Source organism: Tachyglossus aculeatus, chromosome 10 (genome assembly GCF_015852505.1).
Source record: "Tachyglossus aculeatus isolate mTacAcu1 chromosome 10, mTacAcu1.pri, whole genome shotgun sequence".
Classification (NCBI taxonomy): domain Eukaryota; kingdom Metazoa; phylum Chordata; class Mammalia; order Monotremata; family Tachyglossidae; genus Tachyglossus; species Tachyglossus aculeatus.
This window is the reverse complement of record NC_052075.1, coordinates 834,542-857,532: the sequence shown is the minus strand read 5'-3', so window position 1 is coordinate 857,532 and position 22,991 is coordinate 834,542. Positions and strand designations below refer to the sequence as shown.

General features: G+C 54.6%; 1 protein-coding gene across 2 annotated transcripts in view; it reads right to left on the bottom strand.

The window, feature by feature from the left end:
- Positions 1-1,591: 1,591 nt before the first annotated feature.
- Positions 1,592-22,991, bottom strand: part of C8A (complement C8 alpha chain) — a 24,131-nt gene continuing 2,731 nt past the window's right edge. The window contains exons 2-11 of one of the 2 annotated variants that reach the window (XM_038753313.1): positions 20,084-20,183; positions 19,470-19,614; positions 17,728-17,875; positions 15,458-15,647; positions 13,663-13,863; positions 11,183-11,423; positions 9,044-9,169; positions 8,704-8,861; positions 7,873-8,107; positions 1,592-1,831 (exon numbers count right to left, since the gene is read on the bottom strand). In XM_038753313.1, coding sequence (XP_038609241.1) covers positions 1,680-1,831; positions 7,873-8,107; positions 8,704-8,861; positions 9,044-9,169; positions 11,183-11,423; positions 13,663-13,863; positions 15,458-15,647; positions 17,728-17,875; positions 19,470-19,614; positions 20,084-20,183 — 1,696 coding nt within the window. In that variant the 3' untranslated portion in view covers positions 1,592-1,679. Of the gene's footprint in view, positions 1,832-7,872; positions 8,108-8,703; positions 8,862-9,043; positions 9,170-11,182; positions 11,424-13,662; positions 13,864-15,457; positions 15,648-17,727; positions 17,876-19,385; positions 19,447-19,469; positions 19,615-20,083; positions 20,184-22,991 lie in introns of those variants that run through there. The other variant, XM_038753314.1, reaches the window with a different exon arrangement.

Here is a 22,991-nt window from a genome sequence, read left to right as displayed (position 1 = left end):
CCTGGATACTAATCCCGGCTCTGCCACTTGTCTTCTGTGTGATCTTGGGCAAGTCATTTCACTTTTCTGTGACTCAGTTACTTCATCTATAAAATGGGGATTGACTGAGTCCCATGTGAGACTGGGACTGCATCCAACTGGACTAACTTGTATCTACCCCAGGGCTTATTAGAGTGCCTGGCACATAGTTAGTGCTTAACAAAATCCCATAAAAAACCCCTTATCCTTGACTCATATCTCTCTCTCTCAATCAACCCACACATTCAATCTGTCACCAAATCCTGTCAGTTCAACCTTCACAACATTGCTAAAATCCGCCCTTTCCTCTCCATCCAAACTGCTACCACGCTGATCTAAGCACTTAACTTCTCCCACCTTGGCCACTGCATCAGCCTCCTCGTTGAACTCCTTGCCTCCTGTTTCTTTCCACTCCAGTCCATATTTCACTCTGCTGCCTGGATCATTTTTCTATAGAAACGTTCAGGACTTGTTTCCCCACTCCTCAAGAACCTCCGGTGGTCGCCCATCCTCCTCCGCATCCAACATAAACTCCTCACCATCAGCTTTGAAGCCCTCAATCGGTTCACCCGCTCGCTGATCTCCTACTCCAGCTCAACCCACACATTTCGCTCCTCCAGCACCAACTTCCTCACCGTGTCCCGATCTCGTCGTCTATCTTGCCACCGACCCCTTTCCCACGTCCTCCCCTAGCCTGGAACTCCCTCTGTCTCTTATCTGCCAGCCCACCACTTTCCCGTCTTCAAAGCCTTCTTAAGGCCACATCTCCTCGAAGAGACCTTCCCAAATTCCCCTAGTCCCTCTCCTTCCTGTGTTGCCTTTTGCGCTTGGATCTGTATATCCTTTGAGCTGTTGATATCCACCCCATCTTCAGCCCCTCGGCACTTCCGTACAGATCCGTAATTTTTTCATGGCATCTGTTAAGCGTTTACTATGTGTCAAACACTGTCCTAAGCCCTGTTTCATTTTAATATCTGTCCCCTCCTCTAGACTGCAATCTCCCAGTGGGCAGGGGCACATCTGCTGCCCACCTCTGTCCCCTGGCCGCTCCCACTGCCCATCTCTGTCCACTGCTGTCCTTGGACCACTCTCCACTGCCCTCCTCTATCCACTGCTAATTAATTAATGATTAATGATGGCATTTGTTAAGCTCTTTGTGCAGGGCACTGTTCTAAGCTCTGGGGAGGATACAAGGTGATCAGGTTGTCCCACGTGGGGCTCACAGTCTTCATCCCCATTTTACAGATGAGGGAACTGAGGCACCGAGAAGTTAAGTGACTTGCCCAAGGTCACACAGCTGACAATTGCTGCAGATGGGATTTGAACCCATGACCTCTGACTCCTAAGCCGGTGCTGTTTCCATTGAGCCACGCTGCTTCTCTGAGCCGTCCTCGAGCTGAACCCTGATCGACCCCGCTTGACCGCTGGATCCCAGAAGGGGCACCAGGATGTGGGCAGCTGGATGAGGGACCACCACTGGTTCCCCAGGGCAACGGGGTCTCGGGGCGTCCCTCCACGGGGGCAGGAACAGGCGGCGGATGGAGGCATCACAGAAGGAGCCCTAGGGTCGGAGACCAGTGGTGGACTTTGTTTTTAATGCAGGCTCCCGCGGGAGGGTCAAGGTTGGGCCCCCGCGACTCTCCCGGGGAGGCCGGCCGTGGCTAACAGGGCCGGGTCTGCCGGCTGGGCCCGAGGCAGCCAGTCCTCCCACTGTCTGGGGCAGGGTTGTCGCAGGCTCGGGTGCGGGTCCTGCTTCCGGCCTGGCACGGTGACCAGGGCGCCCAGCAGCTCCAGCGTCCGGTGGTTTGGCTGCCTGTGGGGAGAATGACCGGACACAACTGACTCCGCGGGGGGAACCGATGCCCAAAAGGTCTGGGGGCCGGGGCTGGGGGGAACTGGGAGCGGTGGCGGGAGAGACACAGGCAGGGCAGAGGAGCGGGAGGGAGCGTTGTTGGAGGCCCACACCTGAAGTGGAGGCCAGAGTCTCCCTCTCTAGACTGTAATCTCATTGTGGGCAGGGAATGTGTCCGTGTATTGTTCTAGTGGACTCTCCCAAGAGCTTAGTACAGTACTCTGCACACAGTTAGTGCTCAATAAATACCCCTGAACGAATGAATGAATGGCAAAAGGAGAGCAAGATGGCTTCTAGGTAATAATAATAATAGTTATGGCTCTTGTTAAGCGCTTACTATGTGCCAAGCACTGTTCTAAGCGCTGGGGGGGGGATACAAGGTCATCAGGTTGTCCCACATGGGGCTCACAGTCTTAATCCCCATTCTGCAGATGAGGTAACTGAGGCCCAGAGAAGTTAAGTGGCTTGCCCAAAGTAACACGGCTGACAAGAGGCGGAGACGGGATTAGAACCCATGACTTCTGACTCCCAAGCCCAGGCTCAAGCACTGTTCTAAGCGCTGGGGGGGGGATACAAGGTCATCAGGTTGTCCCACATGGGGCTCACAGTCTTAATCCCCATTCTGCAGATGAGGTAACTGAGGCCCAGAGAAGTTAAGTGGCTTGCCCAAAGTAACACGGCTGACAAGAGGCGGAGACGGGATTAGAACCCATGACTTCTGACTCCCAAGCCCAGGCTCTTTCCACTGAGCCACGCTGCTTCTCTAGATGCCGTCCATAGCCCAGAGCGCAGACTGAGTGTCCAGAGAGCCAAGTTCTAGTCTGCTGTACCCCTGGCCCGATGTGTGACCTCAGGTGAGTCACTTGACCTCTCTGGGCCTCAGTGGGGAGAAAATGGGGAGAAGATCCCTCCTTCCCTCCCTTCCTCCCTTTGAGACTGTGAACCTCGGACTGGTGTGTCCAAAACTGATTATCCTCCATCTATCCCAGGGCTTAGCACAGTGCCTGATACGTAGTAAGCACTTGGCTAATACCGTTATTGTCGTTTGGTTAGAGCATGCTGGTCGTTGTTGGTTAAAGTCAGGGATGTGGACTGGTCCGTGCTGGGTCACTGGGGGACAGTCAGGGAGGGGGAAGGGGAGTCGGGGGAATGATAATAATAATAATAATAATAATAATAATAATAATAATGGTATTTGTTAAGTGCTTACTATGTATCAAGCACTGTTCTAAGCGCTGGGGGAGATACAAGGTAATTAGGTTGTCCCACATGGGGCTCACAGTCTTAATCCCCATTTGACAGATGAGGTCACTGAGGCCCAGGGAAGTGAAGTGACTTGCCCAAGGTCACACGGCTGACAAGTGGCAGAGCTGGGATTAGAACCCGTGACTTCCGACTCCCAAGCCCGGGCTCTTTGCCTTGAGCCACACTGCTTCTCTGCTCCCCATGTGCCAAGCACTGTAATAATAATAATAATAATGGCATTTGTTAAGCACTTACTATGTGCGAAGCACTGTTCTAAGCCCTGGGGAGGTTACAAGGTGATCAGCTTATCCCACATGGGGCTCATAGTTTTAATCCCCATTTTCCAGATGAGGGCACTGAGGCCCAGAGAAGTGAAGTGACTTGCCCAAAGTCACACAGCTGACAGTTGGCGGAGCAGGGATTTGAACCCATGACCTCTGACTCCAAAGCCCGGGCTCTTTCCACTGAGCCACGCTGCTTCTTCTGTACCAAGCTCTGTACTAAGCTCTGGGGTAGATGTTGGCTGGTCCAGAGCTGGGTCACGGGGGGACAGTCAGGGATGGAGAAGGGAGAGGACTGAGGGGGGACACTGAGGACCGTGGAGCCGTCGAGTGGCAGTGAGCCAGGAAGGGGTCACACGGGGTCACCCAGGGTCCGACGTGCTGCATCATTTCCCCGTGGGCACCCTGGGCCCCATGCTATGCCTTCACGTCATTCATTCATCCAATGGTATTTATTTAGTGCCTACTGTGTGCAGAGCACTGTACTAAGCGCTTGGGAAGTACAAGTTGGCAACATATAGAGACGGTTCCTGCCCAACAGCGGGCTCACAGTCTAGAAGACTGATGGAGAAGCAGCGTGGCTCAGCGGAAAGAGCCTGGGCTTTGGAGTCAGAAGTCATGGGTTCAAATCCCAGCTCCGCCAATTGGCAGCTGTGTGACCTTGGGCAAGTCACTTCACTTCTCTGGGCCTCAGTTACCTCATCTGGAAAATGGGGATGAAGACTGTGAGCCCCCCATGGGACAACCCGATCACCTTGCAACCTCCCCAGAGCCTAGAACAGTGCTTTGCACATAGTAAGCGCTCAATTAGACAAATTTTGTTTTGTTGTCTGTCTCCCCCTTCTAGACTGTGAGCCCACTGTTGGGTAGGGACCGTCTCTATATGTTGCCAACTTGTACTTCCCAAGTGCTTAGTACAGTGCTCTGCACACAGTAAGCGCTCAATAAATACAATTGAATGAATGAATGAATAAATGTCATTATGTTACGATGATGATGAGGATATCTACTCTGGGGCTTAGCTCTTAATAAAATAATAATAATAATGACGATAATGATAGAGAAGCTGCACGGCCTAGTGAATAGAGCACTGGCCTGGGACTCTGAAGGACCTGGGACTGAATTTCCCTTCTGCCACTGTCTGCTAGGTGACCATGGGCAAGTCATTTCACTTCCCTGTGCCTCGCTCTCTCGGCTTGCCAGGCGGGGAACCCGATCCGGGCCCTCCCGGAGTCCGGTGGCCCTTACGCGCGCGGCTGCCAACTTGGCAGCTGGAAGGGTTGGATCTGGGCTCCGGACTAGGCCGGGTTTCCTTTTCCCCGGCTCCCTGGTTTCCCGGAATGCGGGACTTGGCTCCCGCCCAGAGGAGGGAGGCCTTTGCCCCTCCTGCGCCGGGATTTTGGGCTGGCACCAGCTTGGCACTCTGCGGCCCCTGCAGAGGGCAAGGGCGCTGGCACGTTGCTGTGACTGTACATTTTACTTGTACATATCTATTCTATTTATTTTATTTTGTTGGTATGCTTGGTTTTGTTCTCTGTCTCCCCCTTTTAGACTGTGAGCCCACTGTTGGGTAGGGACCGTCTCTATATGTTGCCAACTTGTACTTCCCAAGCGCTTAGCACAGTGCTCTGCACACAGTAAGCGCTCAATAAATACGATTGATGATGATGATGACTGCGCTCTGCGCCCCGCCCCCTGGTGGCTGCCTGGTGACTGGCGCATTGCCGCGGCAACCCCCTGCGCCCCCTGGTGGCGACCTGGGGACTGGCGCGGGGCCACGTTTGCGCTCGGCGCCCCCTGGTGGCGGCCTGGGGAGTGGCCCGGTTGCCAGGCTGGAGCTCAGCGCCCCCTGGTGGCACGGTGAGGTGGCGCCGCGTCGGACTGGGCGCGTTGCTGTGGTTGCGCTCGGCGCCCCCTGGTGGCGGCCTGGGGAGTGGCAGGTTGCCAGGCTGTAGCGCCGCGGCCCCTGGTACCGTACATGCATGATGGTATTTGTTAGGCGCTTACTACGTGCGAAGCACTGTTCTAAGCGCTGGGGCGATATAAGGTGATCAGGTTGCCCCACGTGGGGCTCGCAGTCTTAATCCCCATTTTACACCTGAGGAAACTGAGGCCCGGAGAAGCAGCGTGGCTCAGTGGAAAGAGCACGGGCTTTGGAGTCAGAGGTCATGGGCTCGAATCCCGACTCCGCCATCTGTCTGCTGTGTGATCTTGGGCAAGTCGCTTTACTTCCGTGGGCCTCAGTTACCTCATCTGTAAAATGGGGATTAAGACTGTGAGCCCCACGGGGGACAACCTGATCACCCTGTATCCTCCCCAGTGCTTAGAACAGTGCTTTGCACATAGTAAGCGCTTAACAAATGCCAATTATTATTATTAGTATTAGTATTATTAGTATTATTATTAAGGGACTCGCCCAAAGTCACACAGCTGACGTGGTGGAGCCAGGATTAGAACCACTTTAGACTGTGAGCCCACTGTTAGGTAGGGACTGTCTCTATATGTTGCCAATTTGTACTTCCCAAGCGCTTAGTACAGTGCTCTGCACATAGTAAGCGCTCAATAAATACGATTGATGATGATTAGAACCCATGACCTCTGACTCCCAAGCTCGGGCTCTTTAACTGAGCCACACTGCTTCTCCCAGCCACGCTTTGTTAAGCACTTACTATGTGCCAAGCACCGTTCTAAGCGCTGCGGTAGATACACTAATAAAAATAATGTTGGTATTTGTTAAGCGCTTACTATGTGCCAAGCCCTGTTCTAAGCGCTGGGGGGATACAACGTAATCAAGGTTGTACCACGTGGGGCTCACGGTCTTAATCCCCATTTTACAGATGAGGAAACTGAGGCCCAGAGAAGTGAAGCTACTTGCCCGAAGTGGCGGAGTCGGGATTAGAACCCACGTCCTCCGACTCCCAAGCCTGTGCTCTTTCCACTAAGCTACGCTGCTTCTCCATTAGGTTGGGTGGCTCGCCCGAGGTCGCAGAGCAGGCCGCGGGCAGAGAGGGGGGTGGAACCCAGGGTGCCCGATGCCCGGGCCTGCACCCTGACCACTGGGCCATGCTGCTTGCCCAAGGGCTGCACACCATGGCCCGAGCAGACCGGCCGCTGCCTCCGGGGCTGGGCTGATTGGCTGAGTTTTCTTGGGGGTCAGCCCGCAGGGGAGCCCCCCTGCTTCTTGATTGGCTGGAAGAGTCACGAGAAGCAGCGTGGCTCAGTGGAAAGAGCCCGGGTTTGGGAGTGAGAGGTCATTTTAGACTGTGAGCCCACTGCTGGGTAGGGACTGTCTCTATATGTTACCAACTTGTACTTCCCAAGCGCTTAGTACAGTGCTCTGAACACAGTAAGCGCTCAATAAATACGATTGATGATGATGGGTTCTAATCCCGGCTCTGCCACTTGCCAGCTGTGTGACTTTGGGCAAGCCACTTCGCTTCTCTGGGCCTCAGTTCCCTCATCTGCAAAATGGGAATTACGACTGTGAGCCCCATGTGGGACAACCTGATCACCTTGTAGCCTCCCCAGCCCTTAGAACAGTGCTTTGCCCATAGTAAGCGCTTAACAAATATTATTATTATTATTATTATTATTATTATTATTATTATTATTATTATTATTATTATGAGTCAGTTGGACCCCGCTAAGCTCTGAATACCCAAAGCAGCTGCACATAGTGCTCTGCACACAGCAGGCATCCATCATAGCACCCTAAACACAGCTAGGTGCTCAGCATAGCACTCTACATCCAAGAGGTGCTCAGTACAGCACTCTCACAGAGCTAGGTGTTCAGCACAGCATTCTTCACCCAGCAGGCACCCAGCACAGTGCTCTACACACAGCTAGGTGTTCAGCACTGCGCTCTGCACACAAAATGCACCCAACACAGCACTCTGCACCCAGCAGGCGCCCAGCACAGCACTCTGTACACAGCTAGGAGCACAGCCCTCTGCACACAGCGAGGTGCTCAGCACAGCCCTCTGCACACAGCGAGGTGGTCAGTACAGCCCTCTGCACACAGCGAGGTGCTCAGCACAGCCCTTTCTACACAATGAGGTGGTCAGCACAGCCCTCTACACACTGCAAGGTGGTCAGAACAGCCCTTTGTACACAGTGAGGTGGTCAGTACAGCGCTCTGTCCCCAACAGGCGGTGAGTACACAGCCCCGATTAGTTGGCTGAAGCAGCGTGGCTTAATGGAAAGAGCCAGGCCTGGGAGTCAGAGGTCATGGGTTCTAATCCCGCTTCCGCCACTTGTCCGCTGTGTGACTTTGGGCAAGTCGCTTCACTTCTCTGGGCCTCAGTTCCCCCATCTGTCAAAAGGGGATGAAGACTGCGAGCCCCCCGCGGGAACGCCTGATGACCCTGTATCTCCCCCAGCGCTTAGAACAGTGCTTGGCACATAGTAAGCGCTCAACAAATACCGTGCTGCTGTTGCTGATGATGATTGGAGGGCTTGGGGACGGCGGGTCCTCACCTGAGGGGGGGGCCATCTGGCAGGCGGCCCCCCGGAAGCCTGCAGGGCAGAGGCAGGAGCAGTGGGTGCCATGGAGGAGGGGGCGGCCATCGTTGAGGCAGGGTCCGCAGCGGCAGGCGGCGAAGTCAGCCAGGAAGGCCTCCAGGGCCCGGTCCAGGTGTTGCCCCAGTCGCCGCCGCCGGGCCTCGGGGAAGCCCAGAGATGCCCGCCCCAGGACCTCGCCCAACGGCCGCAGCTGCCCCGGGCCCCGGCCACACAATCAGCCCCGGGGGGCGACCGGCCGGGGTGGCCGACCGCCCCCCTGCGCGGCCCGGGACCCCCGTGTCCACCCTACCCCACTGCTCTGGGGAGCTCCCCCGACCTCCTCTGCCGGCCCGGGCCACCGACCGCAGCGCTCTGCACAAAGTCAGCGCTCTGTACTGCGTTCTGCATCCGTTAACCGCCCCCGTTAGGTGCTCTGCACACAGTCAGAGCTCAGTACAGTGCTCTGCACTCATGAGCCGCCCAGCTCTGCATAAAGTCAGCGCTCGACACGGTGATCCGCACCCATTGGCTGCCCAGTTCAGTGCCACGCACACAGTCAGGGTTCAGGCACATGTGTTGCCAATTTGTACTTCCCGAGCGCTTAGTACAGTGCTCTGCACATAGTAAGCGCTCAATAAATACGATTGATGATGATGATGATGATTAGCTGCCCAGCTAGGCATTCTGCATAGTCAGCACTCAGTACAGTGCTTGGCACCCATTAGCCGCCCCCCAGCCCCCAGCCCCCTGGTCCTCCAGCTCCTTGGTGGGCCCGCCCGCCCGCCCAGAGTGGGCGCCCCGTCCGACCTCGAAGTTGATGAGGACGGGACTGTACTTGAGCGACCGGCCCCAGGCGCGATACAGATTGGGGCTCCGCAGGTCCAGGAGGCCCGTGGCCGGGCCCAGGTTCCCGCCTCGCACCCGGGAGATCACGTCTTCGACACCCATCTCCTTCAGGTCATTCTCTGCGGGTCGGCGGCACACGCGGGTCACCCCACGGCCACGGGCCAGGGTTTGGGGGTGACAGGGAGAAGCGGTCGGGCCTCCTCCCTCCCTCAGTCCCCAGCTCAGAGCCGACCGGACACTGCTGCCGGCCGCCCCCGGGGTCTGAGGCCGGACCGGGCCGGCCGCTGACCGGAAGATTTACCCATGTTCCTCTCGCCGCCTATTTGGCAAGAACTCCCCCGAAGCGATCCGCTCAGGTCGACTTCTTGCTTGTAGGTCAGGCCGAGAGACGCGCCGAAGCAGGAGGAGACGCTATTTTTAGTGAGCCCTGGGAGGAAGAGGGACAGGAGCTGAGCGGGGAGCAGGCCTCATCTGACCCCCACTCACTGCTCGGGCCATCCATCAGTGGTATTTGTTGAGTGGTTACTAGGTGCAGAGCACTGGACTGAGCGCTCGGGAGAGGACAATATCACCGGTAGAGATGTTCCCCGTCCTCAAGGAGCTTTACTGCCAACCGGCCTTGTCACCCTGATGGACGGCCTGACCCAGCGGGCGAAGCAGGACCAGAACCCAGGGGTCCCTGTTGGCAGCGTCCCAACGGGCCCTTGGTCAGTCCTTGACCGGTCTGCTGGTCAGCCATCGCTAAAGACGGGGCCGGCTACTCTTGGACCCCAGTCCCGAGAGCCGAATTTAGGGCCGGGTGATCATGATGGCATTTGTTGAGCGCTTACTATGTGCAAAGCACTGTTCTAAGCGCTGGTTGGGGGGATACAAGGTGATCAGGTTGTCCCACGTGGGGCTCACAGTCTTAATCCCCATTTTACAGATGAGGCAACTGAGGCACAGGGAAGTGAAGTGACTTCCCCAAAGTCACCCAGCTGACAAGTGGCAGAGTCGGGATTAGAACCCATGATCTCTGGCTCCCAAGCCCGTGCTCTTTCCACTGAGTCATGCTGAACTGTTTTCCTCACTTCCACTCCATCCTGCCTCCCCCGGCTACTGTTTGCTCACCACTGGCTCACAAGAGAGGACCCAGCAAAAGACCAAACAGTGTCGTCGTCCCCCGCCTCGGGGATGACCAGACCAGATATTGGGACTGAGCCGAAGTCGGGCCACCCTCAGCCCGCCCATCTGACCCTGGGTGCCCCCTCAGACCCTGCTCTGAGCCAAAATCCCCGAGAAATCACCAAATCCGACCCACAGCTTGGTGGACGGAGCGCAGGGCCAGGAGCCGGGAACCCTGGTTGGACATTCCCAGCTCAGCTCCCCACCTGCTGCTGTGAATAATAATAATTGTGATGTTTGTACAGCTGTGACTTTGTGCCAAGCACTGCGTTATGTGCTGGGGCAGATGGGATCAGAGTGGGAGGGAGACCGGGATTGAATCCCCATTTTACAGGGGCAGAAACTGAAGCCCGAAGGAGTGAAGTGACTCACCCGAGGTCACACAGCATGCAACCGTGTGATCTCAGGCAAATCACTTAGACCTCTCCAGGCCTCAGTTTCCTCCTCTGTCAAACAGAGAGAGGATCCCTGCCGCTCCCCATCTCGGAGGGTCAGGGACTGCGTCCGATCCAATCGTCAGGTGTCAGCCCAGCTGATTTTTGGCCACGGGGCTTGGGCTGAAGGAGGGCCTCCACGTAGATGATGGTGGAGAAATTGGCAACCGCTCAGGAAGCAGGGGAGCGTCCGGGGAGAGAGTGGGGATGAGACACTTCCACAGCAGTGGAAGCAACAGGCAGAGTCGCCTGATTTACAGAAGATTGAGGCCACTGGGAATCCGACCCCATGGGGAACTGGACAGCCAGAAACACTGGATGATCGGAGGGGGGGGCGGGGGGGGGGGGGGGGACAGGTCTATGGACCGGCGTCCATGCGGAGTCACTGGAGGAGAATCCAGGGATGGAAAGGGGAGAGTCAAGAGGGTTGGACGGTCTGTGCTGGGTCACTGGGGGAGAGTCGGGGAGAGTCAGGGTGTGGGATGGTCTGTGCTGGGTCACTGGGGAGAGTCAGGAATGGACAGGGGAGAGTCAGGGGTGTTGGGTGGTCTGTGCTGGGTCACTGGTGGATGGTCAGGGATGGACAGGGGAGACTCAGGGATGTTGGAAGGTCTGTGCTGGGTCACTGGGGGAGAGTCAGGGAGGGAGAAGGGAGAGTCAGGTTCGGGGGTGGTCCATGCTGGGTCACTGGGAGAGTCAGAGATGGAGAGGGGAGAGTCAGGAGTGTTGGACAGTCCGGGCTGGGCCAGTGGAGGAGGATCAGGGCCAGAGAGGGAACAGCCCGGGGTGTCGGATGGTCCATGTGGGGCTAGAGGGGAGAGTCCAGGACAACCCCCACTGACCTGTCTTTTCCATCTTGTCTTTGTTGAGGACCATGATAAAGTCAAAGACGCCGCCCACGGTGCCGGAGGTGATGTAGTGGGTGCCAAAGCGATGGAACAGCCGGGAGTAGAGGCCGAAGTCGTAGTGGTCGGGCAGCTCCTCCAGGGCTTGCAGCAGGTCCTCGTCCAGCACCAGGTCATCCCGCCGCATCCGGAAACGGGCCGTCTGCACCGTCGTCAGCACCCTGACGAACTCCACTCTCTGTGCAATCAGAGGGAACCGTGGCTGTCCATCACTCATCTGTCTAGAGAAGCAGCGTGGCTCAATGGAAAGAGCCCGGGCTTGGGAGCCAGAGGTCATGGGTTCTAATCCGGACTCCGCCACTTGTCGGCTGTGTGACTGTGGGCAAGTCACTTCACTTCCCTGGGCCTCAGTTACCTCAGTTACTGAGGGGATGAAGACTGTGAGCCCCACGTGGGACAACCTGATCATCTTGTATCCCCCCATCAGCACTTAGAACAGTGCCTCGCACATAGTAAGCGCTTAACAAATACCATCATTATTATTATCTATCGATCATATTTATTGAGTGCTAACTGTGTGCAGGGCACCGTATTAAGCACTTGGGACAGTAAACAGACATGTTCCCTGCCCACCACAAGTTTACAGTCTAGCGGGGAGACAGGCATTAATAGAAATAAATAAATTATTGCTAAGGACATAAGTGCTGTGGGACTGGGGCAAAGATTGCCCCACTGCCAGGCCTGGGTACTAATCCCGGCTCTGCCATTTTCCTGCTGCTGGGTGACCTTGGGCAAGTCACTTCACTTCTCTGAGCCTCAGTTATCTGATCTGGAAAATGGGGATCGAGACCACAGCGTGGCTTAGTGGAAAGAGCCCAGGCTTGGGAGTCAGAGGTCATGGGTTCTAATCCCGGCTCCGCCACTTGTCTGCTGTGTGACCTGGGGCAAGTCCCTTCACTTCTCTGGGCCTGGAAAATGGGGATGAAGACTGTGAGCCCCATGTGGGACAACCTGATGACCTTGAATCTACCCCAGCGTTTAGAACAGTGCTTGGCACATAGTAAGCACTTAACAAATATCATTATTATTATTATTATTATTATTATTATTATGTGGGACAGGGACAGTGTCCAACCTGATTTGCTTGTATCCACCCCAGTGCTTAGTACGGTACCAGGCACATAGTAAGCGCTTAACAAATACCATCATTATTATAATTATCATTATAATGATGATGATTTTCATTATTACCTCTCCACCCAGCAAGTTGCTCCCAGGGGGGCTTTGGGTAGCAGGTGGGGACCTTCATTAAGAACCCACAGAGAGCCTCCACCCCAAGCTCCTGGTCCAACCCTTAGGAGTGCCTAACACAGCACACTGCATACACTAGGCAGAATTGTGTCTGTTTGTTGTTCTATTGTCCTTTCCCAAGCGCTTAGTACAGTGCTTTGTACCCAATAAGCGCTCGATAAATACAATACAAATGAATGAATAATGAATAGGTATCCAGCCCAGTGCTCTGCACCCAGCAGGCCCCCACCATAGTGCCCTGCCCAAAGCAGAGGCCCAAAGCCGCACTCAGCATACAATAGGTGTCCAGTAAATGCTTTGCAAATAATAGACACCCAGTACAGTGTCCTAGCCAGTCCAGCTGATCCCGTGTTTTCTTCCTGGAGATGTGGGGGCTGCAGGTGCACTCATTCAGGTGGACATATTATTTATTTTCATATTAATTTATGTTTATATGAATGCCTGACTCCCCTTCTAGATTGTAAGCTTGTTGTGGGCAGGGAATGTCTGTTCATTGTTCTATTGTACTCTCCCAAGCCCTTAGCACAGTGCTTGGCACACAGCAATAACAATAATAACTGTGGTATCTGTTAAACACTTACTATGTGCCAGGCTCTGTACTAAACGCTGGGGTGGAGACAAGCAAATCGGGTTGGATACAGTCCCTGTCCCACGTGGGGCTCACAGTCTCTGTCCCCTATTTTCCAGGTGAAGGAACTGAGGCCCAGAGAAGTGAAGTGACTTGCCGAAGGCCGCCCAGCAGACGGGATTAGAACCCATGACCGTCTGACTCTCAGGCCCGCTGCTCTATTCATTCATTCAATCGTATTAATTGAGCACTTACTGTGTGCAGAGCACTGTTCTAAGCGCTTGGGAAGTACAAGTTGGCAATATATAGAGATGGTCCCTACCCAGCAGAGGGCTGCTCTATCCACTCTGCCATGCTGCTCAATAAGCGCTCACCTGGGAGCCCGTTGTTGGGTAGGGACCGTCTCTATATGTTGCCGACTTGTGCTTCCCAAGTGTTTAGTCCAGTGCTCTGCACACAGTAAGAGCTCAATAAATGCGATTGAAGGAGTATGGATGAATGAGTGGACAGGGCCCAGGGGGAGGGCCCGCCAGGCTGTGAAAGGCAGACCAGCTGGGTGAGGAGGGGGGTCACTGTGGGGGTCCCCCGCCCCCCAGACCTGCTGGCGGTATTTGGTGAGGTTCTTCAGAAGATTCTCGCCGCCAGCCGTGTCCAGCCCGACCTCCATGGTGAAGGGGGAGTTGCTGGAGCCCACACCCAGGGTCACCCCCGTGTTCCACGAGTTGTCCGTCTTCAGGGCCGAAATCAGGTCGTTCACGTCGTCGTAAGTTTCCGAGGTGAACCCGGAGTCCGCCTGGGCCTGAAACAGGTACAAGCTCTCCCCTGCCCTGCCCAGCCCCGCCCTGGGGCCCCACCCCCGGCATCCTTCCCCCCCACCCAATGCAGGGGACCCCATCCCTTTTTCCTTTTTGTAATACTGTTTGTTATTTGTTACACGGGCCAAGCGCTGTACTAAGCGCCGGAGTAGATATAAGCTAATCAGATTGGACACGAGCCACGTCCCACACGGGGCTCACGGTCCTAATCCCCATTTTGCAGGTGAGGGAACTGAGGCACGAGAAGTGACTGGCCCAAGGTCACACAGCTGACACGTGGCAGAGTTGGATTAGAACCCAGGTCCTTCTGACTCTGAGCCCCCTGTTGGGTAGGGACCGTCTCTATATGTTGCCAACTTGTACTTCCCAAGCGCTTAGTACAGTGCTCTGCACAAAGTAAGCGCTCAATAAATACGATTGATGATGATGATGATGACTCCAGGCCCGGGCTCTAGCCACTAGGCCATACTGCTTCTCACCTGCTTCCCCACCCCCAGGGCAGAAGGTCCCGTATAATAATAATAATGGTATTTATTAAGCGTTTACAATGTGCAAAGCACTGTTCTAAGCCCTGGGGAGGTTACAAGGTGATCAGGTTGTCCCATGGGGGGCTCACAGTCTTAATCCCCATTTTGCAGATGAGGGAACTGAGGCACAGAGAAGTGACTTTTCAAAGTCACACAGCTGACAAGCGGCGGAGTCTGGATTAGAACTCACGACCTCTGACTCCCAAGCCCGTGCTTTTTCCACTGAGCCACGCTGCTTCTCCCCACTCCCCCGAGGGCTAGCCACCCCACGTCTTAACCCCCCAACCCGACTCCTCCCTGGGGTGACCAGCCCCCATCATCACCCCTCCCCAGAGAAGGACCCCTCCTGTTCCCACCCTCTCCCCACTCCCCCCAGCTAGGCCAGCCCCCTAATCCCAGCTCTAGCTACTTGCTATGTGACCTTGGACAAGTCACTTCACTTCTCTGGGCCTCAGTTACCTCATCTGTAAAATGGGGATGTCTCCACATGGGACAGAGACTGTCTCCAACTCGACTTGCTTGTCTCCACCCCACTGCTTAGTACCGTGCTTGTCACATAGTAAGCGCTAACGAATACCATTATTATTATTATTCACCCCTCCTCAGAGAAGGACCCCCACCCCCTTTCCCACCCCCCCCCCCACTCCCCCCAGCTAGGCCAGCCCCCTAATCCCAGCTCCAGCTACTTGTCTGCTATGTGACCTTGGACATGTCACTTCACTTCTCTGGGCCTCAGTTACCTTATCTGTAAAATGGGGATGTCTCCACATGGGACAGAGACTGTCTCCAACTCTCCACCCCACTGCTTAGTACCGTGCTTGTCACATAGCAAGCGCTAACGAATACCATTATTATTATTATTCACCCCTCCCCAGAGAAGGACCCCCACCCCTTTTCCCACCCCCTCCCCACTCCCTCTGGGGTGGCCAGCCCCCATCGTCACCCATCCCCGAGGAGGAACCTTTACCCCCGGGCCTGGGGTGGGCAGCGCCGCCCCCACATTTGTCCCCCTCGCCGCCCCCTCCCCAGGCCCATGGCGGGTCCCGCTGACCATGAAATGGTAGAAGAGGACGTTGTGGGGCTTCCGGAAGTACTTGTCGTCGTCCCCATAATGCAGGCGCTCGCAGGCGGGGTCGTAGCGAAGTTCCCTCCACTGGCCGTTGTACACGGACTCGCAGCGGCCCCCGAAGAAGGTGGGGTCCAGCACCGGGAGGGCCGGCTCCTGGGTCAGGACGTTAAACCTCCCCAGGGAGGACGGGTGGCCTGGCCTCACCTACTGCCGTCCCCCCGCACCGGCCCACGCAGCCCTCCCGGGGACTGTGCTGAACTACCTACCAGCCGCTGAACTGAGCGCTTGGTTGGGCTGACCGGAGAGGGTGGGTACGCAACCCCGGCCCACAGGCCGTCAACAACAGCGTGGACAAAGCGGGGCGTTAGGCCTAGAGTGGCCCCCTAGGTGCAGCCCGGGCCTGGGCGTGAGAAGGACCTGGGTTCTCATCCCAGTTCCGCTGCTTATCCTGCCGTGTGACCTTGGGGCAAGTCACTTCGCTTCTCTCTGCCTCGATTTCCCCATCTGGAAATGGGGACTAAGACTGTGAGCCCCACATGCGTCCAACCTGATTAGCTTGTATCTATCCCAGGGCTTAGTACAGTGCCTGGCACATAACAAGCGCTTAACAAACACCATTTAAAAAAAAAAATTGGTGGCCTAGTGGAAAGAGCCCAAGCCTGGGAGTCAGAGGACCCAGGTTCTAATCCCATCTCCGCCTCTTGCCCGCTGTGTGACCCTGGGCAAGTCACTTCACCCCTCTGGGCCTCAGTTTCCTCATCTGTCAAATGGGGATTAATGTCTGTTCTCTTCCATAGATCGGGAGCCCCATGCAGGGCCAGGAACTGTATCTTGTATCTCCCACAAGACTTAGCAGAGGGCTTGGCATGTGGTAAGCATTTAACAAACGCTACAGTGATTATTACTCAGGGTTCCCACATCCCTTCACCCAAAGATAGGAGATGTTTGGTCACCGTGTCGGTCTCCCTGATGGACCGGAGGGCGTGGGGGGACGTTTGGGAGTTTGGGGTGGGTTGGGATAGTCGAGGCATGAGCTTGGGCGGCAGCAGGCCGTACCTGCCAGACCCAGTGTTGGGCACGGGGTCGGAGGATGCGTCAGTAAAGAGTGCCGGCGTAAACTGAGATCCTGACGTTGGTCCCCTCTGTCACGGCTACCGAGAGACGTGGATGGTCTCCGTTGCCCGAACCGGGTAGTGGTCACAGACTGGGCACAGGGACAGGGTGGCTCTGATGTCAGTGTAGGGCCCAGAGTGGTTTTGGTCGGTTAGCAAGATGGGTGGTCAGGCGGCCTGGTGACCGGCCTGATGATGGCAAATTGGCAGGAAGACTGGTGTGGCGGTGGTCATTTGGTGTGCTGATGAATCAGTTGGCATGCTGATGATCAGCTGGTGTACTGAACAGTGTGGCGTTGGTCAGTCGGCATGGTGGGCGGCCAGTGTGGTGATGGTCAGTCGGTATGGTTATAGTCAGCCGGTGTGGTACTGGTCAGTCAGTGTAGTGATGGCGAGTTGGTCTGGTGACTGGTGAGATGGTGATCAGTCAGTATAGTGTTCGTCAGTTGGCATGGTGATGGTCAATCGGCATGGTGGACAGTGGGGGCTGCCATTCAGGGAGGGAGTGCTACCCAAATGTTTCTTCTCCTCACTTCATTCATTGTCATATTTATTAAGCACTTACTGTGTCCAAAGCACTGTACTAAGTGCTTGCACTATCACCTCACAACTGCCCCTCAGCCTCATCGTGCCCCTGCCTGAAATCAGGGGACCCCCTCTATTGTCCCTCTAACCCCCCAAAGCCCTTGTATCTGTGGCTTATTATTCTGTCACCCCTCCTGCCTACCAATCAATGACTTCAGTGCCATCTCCCCTGCCAGACTAGAAGCTCCCTGAGGGCAGGGAATGTGTCTTCTGACTATACTATCCTCACCCCACTGCTCAGTACAGTGCTCTGCACACAGTGAACTGGAGGCTGCTCAAGGGCAGAGATCATGTCTCCTAACTTGATTGTCCTCTCTCCAGAGCTCAGTACAGCGCTCTGCACACAATGGACTGGAGCCTTCTGGAAGGCAGGGACCATGTCTACTGACTCTATTGTCCTCTCCCCAGTGCTCAGTAAAGTGCTCTGCATGCTGGGGTTGCTCAGTACGTGCCCTAGGTTGGTTGGCTGGCTGGTTGATGGTCTGCTTGGACTTGTCACCATGGCAACAGGGCCCCGTCCGCAACCCCCTCCGTCCCGGAGTAGGGGCTCCTCACCCCAGAGTGACCTCCTCGGCGCCGGGGATGGGCAGGAGGTCCGCGCAGGCCAACTGGACCTCCGGCTCTTCCTCGCAGTCCTCCTCGTCCGAACCGTCCCGACAATCTCGGTCCCCATTGCAGACAAGACGTCGTTTGATACAGCGACCTGGGGGTGGGGGGAAGGAGGGGACGGAGAGCCGCTGAGCATCGCCTTCCGCAGGAGAAGGTGGCCACTCACCCACCTTACTAGCCCAGGACGGCTAGATGGTGCATTCAGCCTGAATCTGCAGTGGGAGGGAGCTGGGATGGTCTCTGACAGAGATCACTGAGTCAGGAATGTGTCTGTTTGTTGTTATAGTGTACTCTCCCAAGGGCTTAGTACAGTGCTTAGTACACAGTAAGCGCTCAATAAATACAATTGAATGAATGAATGAATGAGTGAATGGTCCCAAAGGGACGTACTGAGGGGGTTGGACAAACAACTGGCTGAGCTGAAGACCTGCCTGGAGGCAGGGGGTTGGACTGAATGACCTCTCAAGGTCCCTCCTTCAGCCTTGATGAGCAAAGGTTAATTAATTTGCATTTACCTTAGTGTTTAGAACTGTGTTTGACACATAGTAAGCGCTTAACAAATACAATAATAATACAAGCTGTGTAACCAGTCAGTCACTGGTATTTATTGAGCGCTTACTGTGTCCAGAGCAGTGTGACCTTGGGGAAATCACATCCATTCTCTGTTCCTCAGCATCCTCATCTGTAAAATGGGGATTCATATTCATTCTATGGTATTTATTGAGCGTTTACTGTGTGCAGAGCACTGTATTAAGTGCTCTGACAGCTGACAAGTGGTGGAGTAGGGATTTGAACCCATGACCTCTGATTCCAAAGCCCGGGTTCTTTCCACGGAGCCACGCTGCTTCTCCGTGGAAGCATGGCATGGCAGGGCATGGCGGGGCATGACGATTTTGACACCTGTCCACGTGTTTTGTTTTGTTGTCTGTCTCCCCCTTCTAGACTGTGAGCCCGTTGTTGGGTAGGGACCGTCTCTGTATGTTGCCGACTTGTACTTCCCAAGCACTTAGTACAGTGCTCTGCACACAGTAAGCGCTCAATAAATGCGATTGAATCAATCAATCAATCAATCAATCGTATTTATTGAGCGCTTACTGTGTGCAGAGCACTGTACTAAGCGCTTGGGAGTTACCTCATCTGTAAAATGGGGATCAAGGCTGTGAGCCCCCTGTGGGACAACCTGATCACCTTGTATCTACCCCAGGGCTTAGAACAGTGCTTTGCACATAGTAAGCGCTTAATAAATGCCATCATTATTATTACAAGTTGAATGAATGAATGAATGAATGAATGGCGGGGCGGGGCGGAGCTCACCTGACTCCTTGCACTGAAAGCCCCGGCCACAAGGGGTCGCTGTGGCGAGAGGCATAATAATAATAATTAATAATAATAATAATAATAATAATGTTGGTATTTGTTAAGCGCTTACTATGTGCTGAGCACTGCTCTAAAGCACTGGGGTAGATACAGGGTAATCAGGTTGTCCCACGTAGGGCTCACAGTCTCAATCCCCATTTTACAGACGAGGTAACTGAGGCACGGAGAAGTTAAGTGACTTACCCAAAGTCACACAGCACGGCAGGGCATGACACGGCATGGCTCACCTGTCTCCTTGCACTGAAAGCCCCGGCCACAGGAGGTGGTTGCGGTGAGAGGCATAAGGCGTGGCAGGGAGTGTGTGGGCTCACCTGTCTCCTTGCACTGAAAGTCTTGTTGGCAGGAGGTGGATGGGGTGCAGGCTTGGGAGGTTTGGCAGGCAGCCTCCTCCCACAGGCTCCCCGCACACAGCCTGCCCTCCAACTTTGACGGCTGCACCAGCCTCCGCCAGCGGTGCTGAAACACACACAGTTCAGTTCCCTCCCTCAACGTCCGCTGCCTCATCCTCCTCCCTCAACCCTATCTGCTAACTCTACCATCTTCTCCCCGGTGCTCAGTACAGTGCTCAGCAGACTGGAAGCTTTTCAAGGGCAGAGGTCATGCCTGCTAACTTTGTTGTACTCTCCTGAGAGCTCAGCACGGGGCTCTGCACACAATAGGGGCAGTGATCTAGGCCCAGGAGGAAGAGGAGGCATCTGGTATTTGTTAAGCGCTTACTATGTTGCCCTGTTGTAAGCACTGAGATGGATACAAGGTAATTAGGTTGGACACAGTGTCTGTCTTGCATAGGAGGTACTCAATCTAGTGCTCCGCACAAATGCAGGCGGCCTACCCAGCACTCTGCACATGGTGGAGAGGGGGTGCCCTGTACAGCCCCCTGCCCTGGCCATGGTGGGCAGCCAGTCCAGGCAGTAGAGCTCCTTACTTTGAGGTTCTGACAGGGGAAGCAGTCAGTCCAGGCAGACCAGGAGCCGAGCTGGCAGTTGACAGGGGCGAGCAGGGTTCCAGAGCTGTCCCGGAGAACTCTGCAAGGAGAGGACAGTCAGGGTTGCACAGCCTGGGTGGGAGCCCGCGGAAGCGGAGGCTGCCCCCGGGGTGGGGAAAAAGCACGGGAGACAGTGGGAGGGTTGGTGAGGGTCGGTCCAGTACGCCCAGCGATGGTGGGCTTAAAGGCGGAGAGGGTGGGGGGCTGGGGACAGGGAGCAAAGGGTTCATCCTTTGTCTCCCCACATGCGGGGGGTCCTGTGATGGTCCCCGCCTCAACAGCAGCCCTGTTACCTGCCCGAAAGGACCCCAGAGTGTTCCGAGAGCCTCCTTGGGAGAAGTCCTCAAGGGCAGCCAGTACAGTACACTGCAATGCTGCAAGCGCCTAATACAGCACTCTGCAATATTGCAGACACCCAGTACAGAGCTCTTCACACTGCAGGACTCCAGGATAGTGTAAGCACATCGTAGTCAGGGACTGTGTCTGTTATATTGTTATAGTCTACTCTCCCAAGTGCTTATTACAGTGCTCTGCACACAGTAAGTGCTCAATAAATATGATTGATTGATCAGAATTAGTATTTGGATTAACCTGGTAACAGACTGGATGGAGAGAAAAGGGCAGGTTTTAGTGATGTTGTGAAGGCTGAACAGATGGAATTTAGTGACAGATTGAGTATGTGGGCTGAATGAGAGAGATGAGTCGAGGATAACACCAAGGTAACGGGCTTGTGAGACAAGAAGCATGGTGGTGCTGTCTGTAATGTCGGGAAAGTCACGGAGGACAGGGTTTGGGTTGGAAGATGAGATCTGTTTTGAGCATGTTACGAGTTTGAAGTGACAGCGGGACATCCAAGTAGAGATGTTCTGAAGGCAGGAGGAAATGTGAGACCGCAGAGGAGAGAGATCAGGGCTGGAGATGGAGATTTGGGAATCATCTGCATAAAGATGGTAGTTGAAGTCACGGGAGTGATTGAGTTCTCTAAGGGAGTTGGGATAGGTGGAAAATAGATGGAACATAGAAGGGGACCCAGAACTGACCCTTGAGGGATCCCCACAATTAGGGGGTGGGAGGCAGAGGAGGAGCCTGCGAAGGAAACTGAGAATGAACTGCCAGAGAGATAGGAGGAGAACCAGAAGAGGACAGAGTCAGTGAAGCCGAGGTTGGAAAACGAAACCAGGAGAAGGGGGTGGTCCACAGTGACAAAGGCAGCTGAGAAGTCGAGGAAGATTAGGATGGAGTAGAGGTCTTTGGATTTGGAGAGAAGGAAATCATTGGTGACCTCTGAGAGGGCAGTTTCTGTGGAGCAAAGGCGATGGAAGCCAGATTGGAGGGGGTCGAGGAGAAAATTGAAGGAGGGGAAGTGGAGGCAGTGGGTGAAGACAACTCACTCAAGGAGTTTGGAGAGGAATACTAGGAGGGAGATGGGGTGATAACTGGAGGGAGCCATAGGTCAAGGGAGGGGTTTCTTTAGGACAGGAGACACACACACACACACACACACACACACACACACACACACACACACACACACACACATCCAACCCCCTCTCCCCCCGATCTTCCATCCTCCTGTCTCTCTCCACTTCAGTCTATACTTCACTCTGCTGCCCGGATTATCTTTGTACAGAAACGCTCTTGGCATGTCACTCCCCTCCTCAAAAGTCTCCACTGGTTGCCTGTCAACCTTCGAATCAAGCAAAAACTCCTGACTCTTGGCTGCAAAGCTCTTCATCCCCTCGTCCCCTCCTATCCCCTCGCCCCCTCCTACCTCACCTCCCTTCTCTCCTTCGACAGCCCAGCCCACTAACCTCCATTTTGCAGATGACGTTAAAGAGGCACAGAGAAGTAAAGTGACTTGCTCAAGGTCACACAGCATTCATGTGGCAGAGCTGGGATTAGAACCTAGGTCCTTCTAAGTCCCAGGCCCTTGCTCTATCCACTACACCAAGCTGCTCTTCCCTGGGACAAGACAACAATAGTGCCAAAATCCTGTGCTCAGATATGCCTTCCAAGTCTCGCCATTTCCATAATCTTGATGGAAAAGCAGCGTGGTCCAGTGGAAAGAGCATGGGTTTTGGAGTCAGAGGTCATGGGTTCAAATCCCGCCTCCGCCAACTGTCAGCTGTGTGACTTTGGGCAACTCACTTAACTTCTTTATGCCTCAGTTACCTCATCTGTAAAATGGAGATTAAAACCGTGAGCCCCCCGTGGGACAACCTGATCACCTTATAACCACCCCAGCACTTAGAACAGTGCTTTGCACATAGTAAGCGCTTTACAAATACCATTATTATCATTATTATTATTATTATTGACAGCCAGAGCAGGAAGCTGACCAAAGCAGAGAAAAGCCTAGGCTGTCCTAACAGTCCAAGCAAAAGCCTTCATTTTAGTCCCTCTACCGATTGCTGTTCTCTGGAAACATTTGGCCCTGGGAAGGTTTAGCTGTTGAGCTGCTGCCATCCAACCCCTTTCCCCTTTCTTCTAGAATGTCAGCTCACTGTGGGCACCAACTCTGTTACATTTTACTCTCCCAAGCACTTAGTACAGTGCTCCACACAGAGTGAGTGCTCAAATGGATTGATTTCCCAGTGTATTTGCTGAAACTCCTGTGATCTAGGGAGGCTGTGCTACAGGAGGTTGGGTAAGAGAGTTATTTCTCACCAGTGAGAGGAGGGAGCATGGAGGCAGGTTCAAACACCAGACCTATGTTTTTAGCACCGGAAACCCTGAAAACTGTACCCATTCTTGAGGAAAGATCTGAAAGGGGCCACACAATATGTGTTAAGAGCCTGAAGACTGTTAAGAACCCAGCCTTAGAAACCCAGGTCGATTCACTGACACC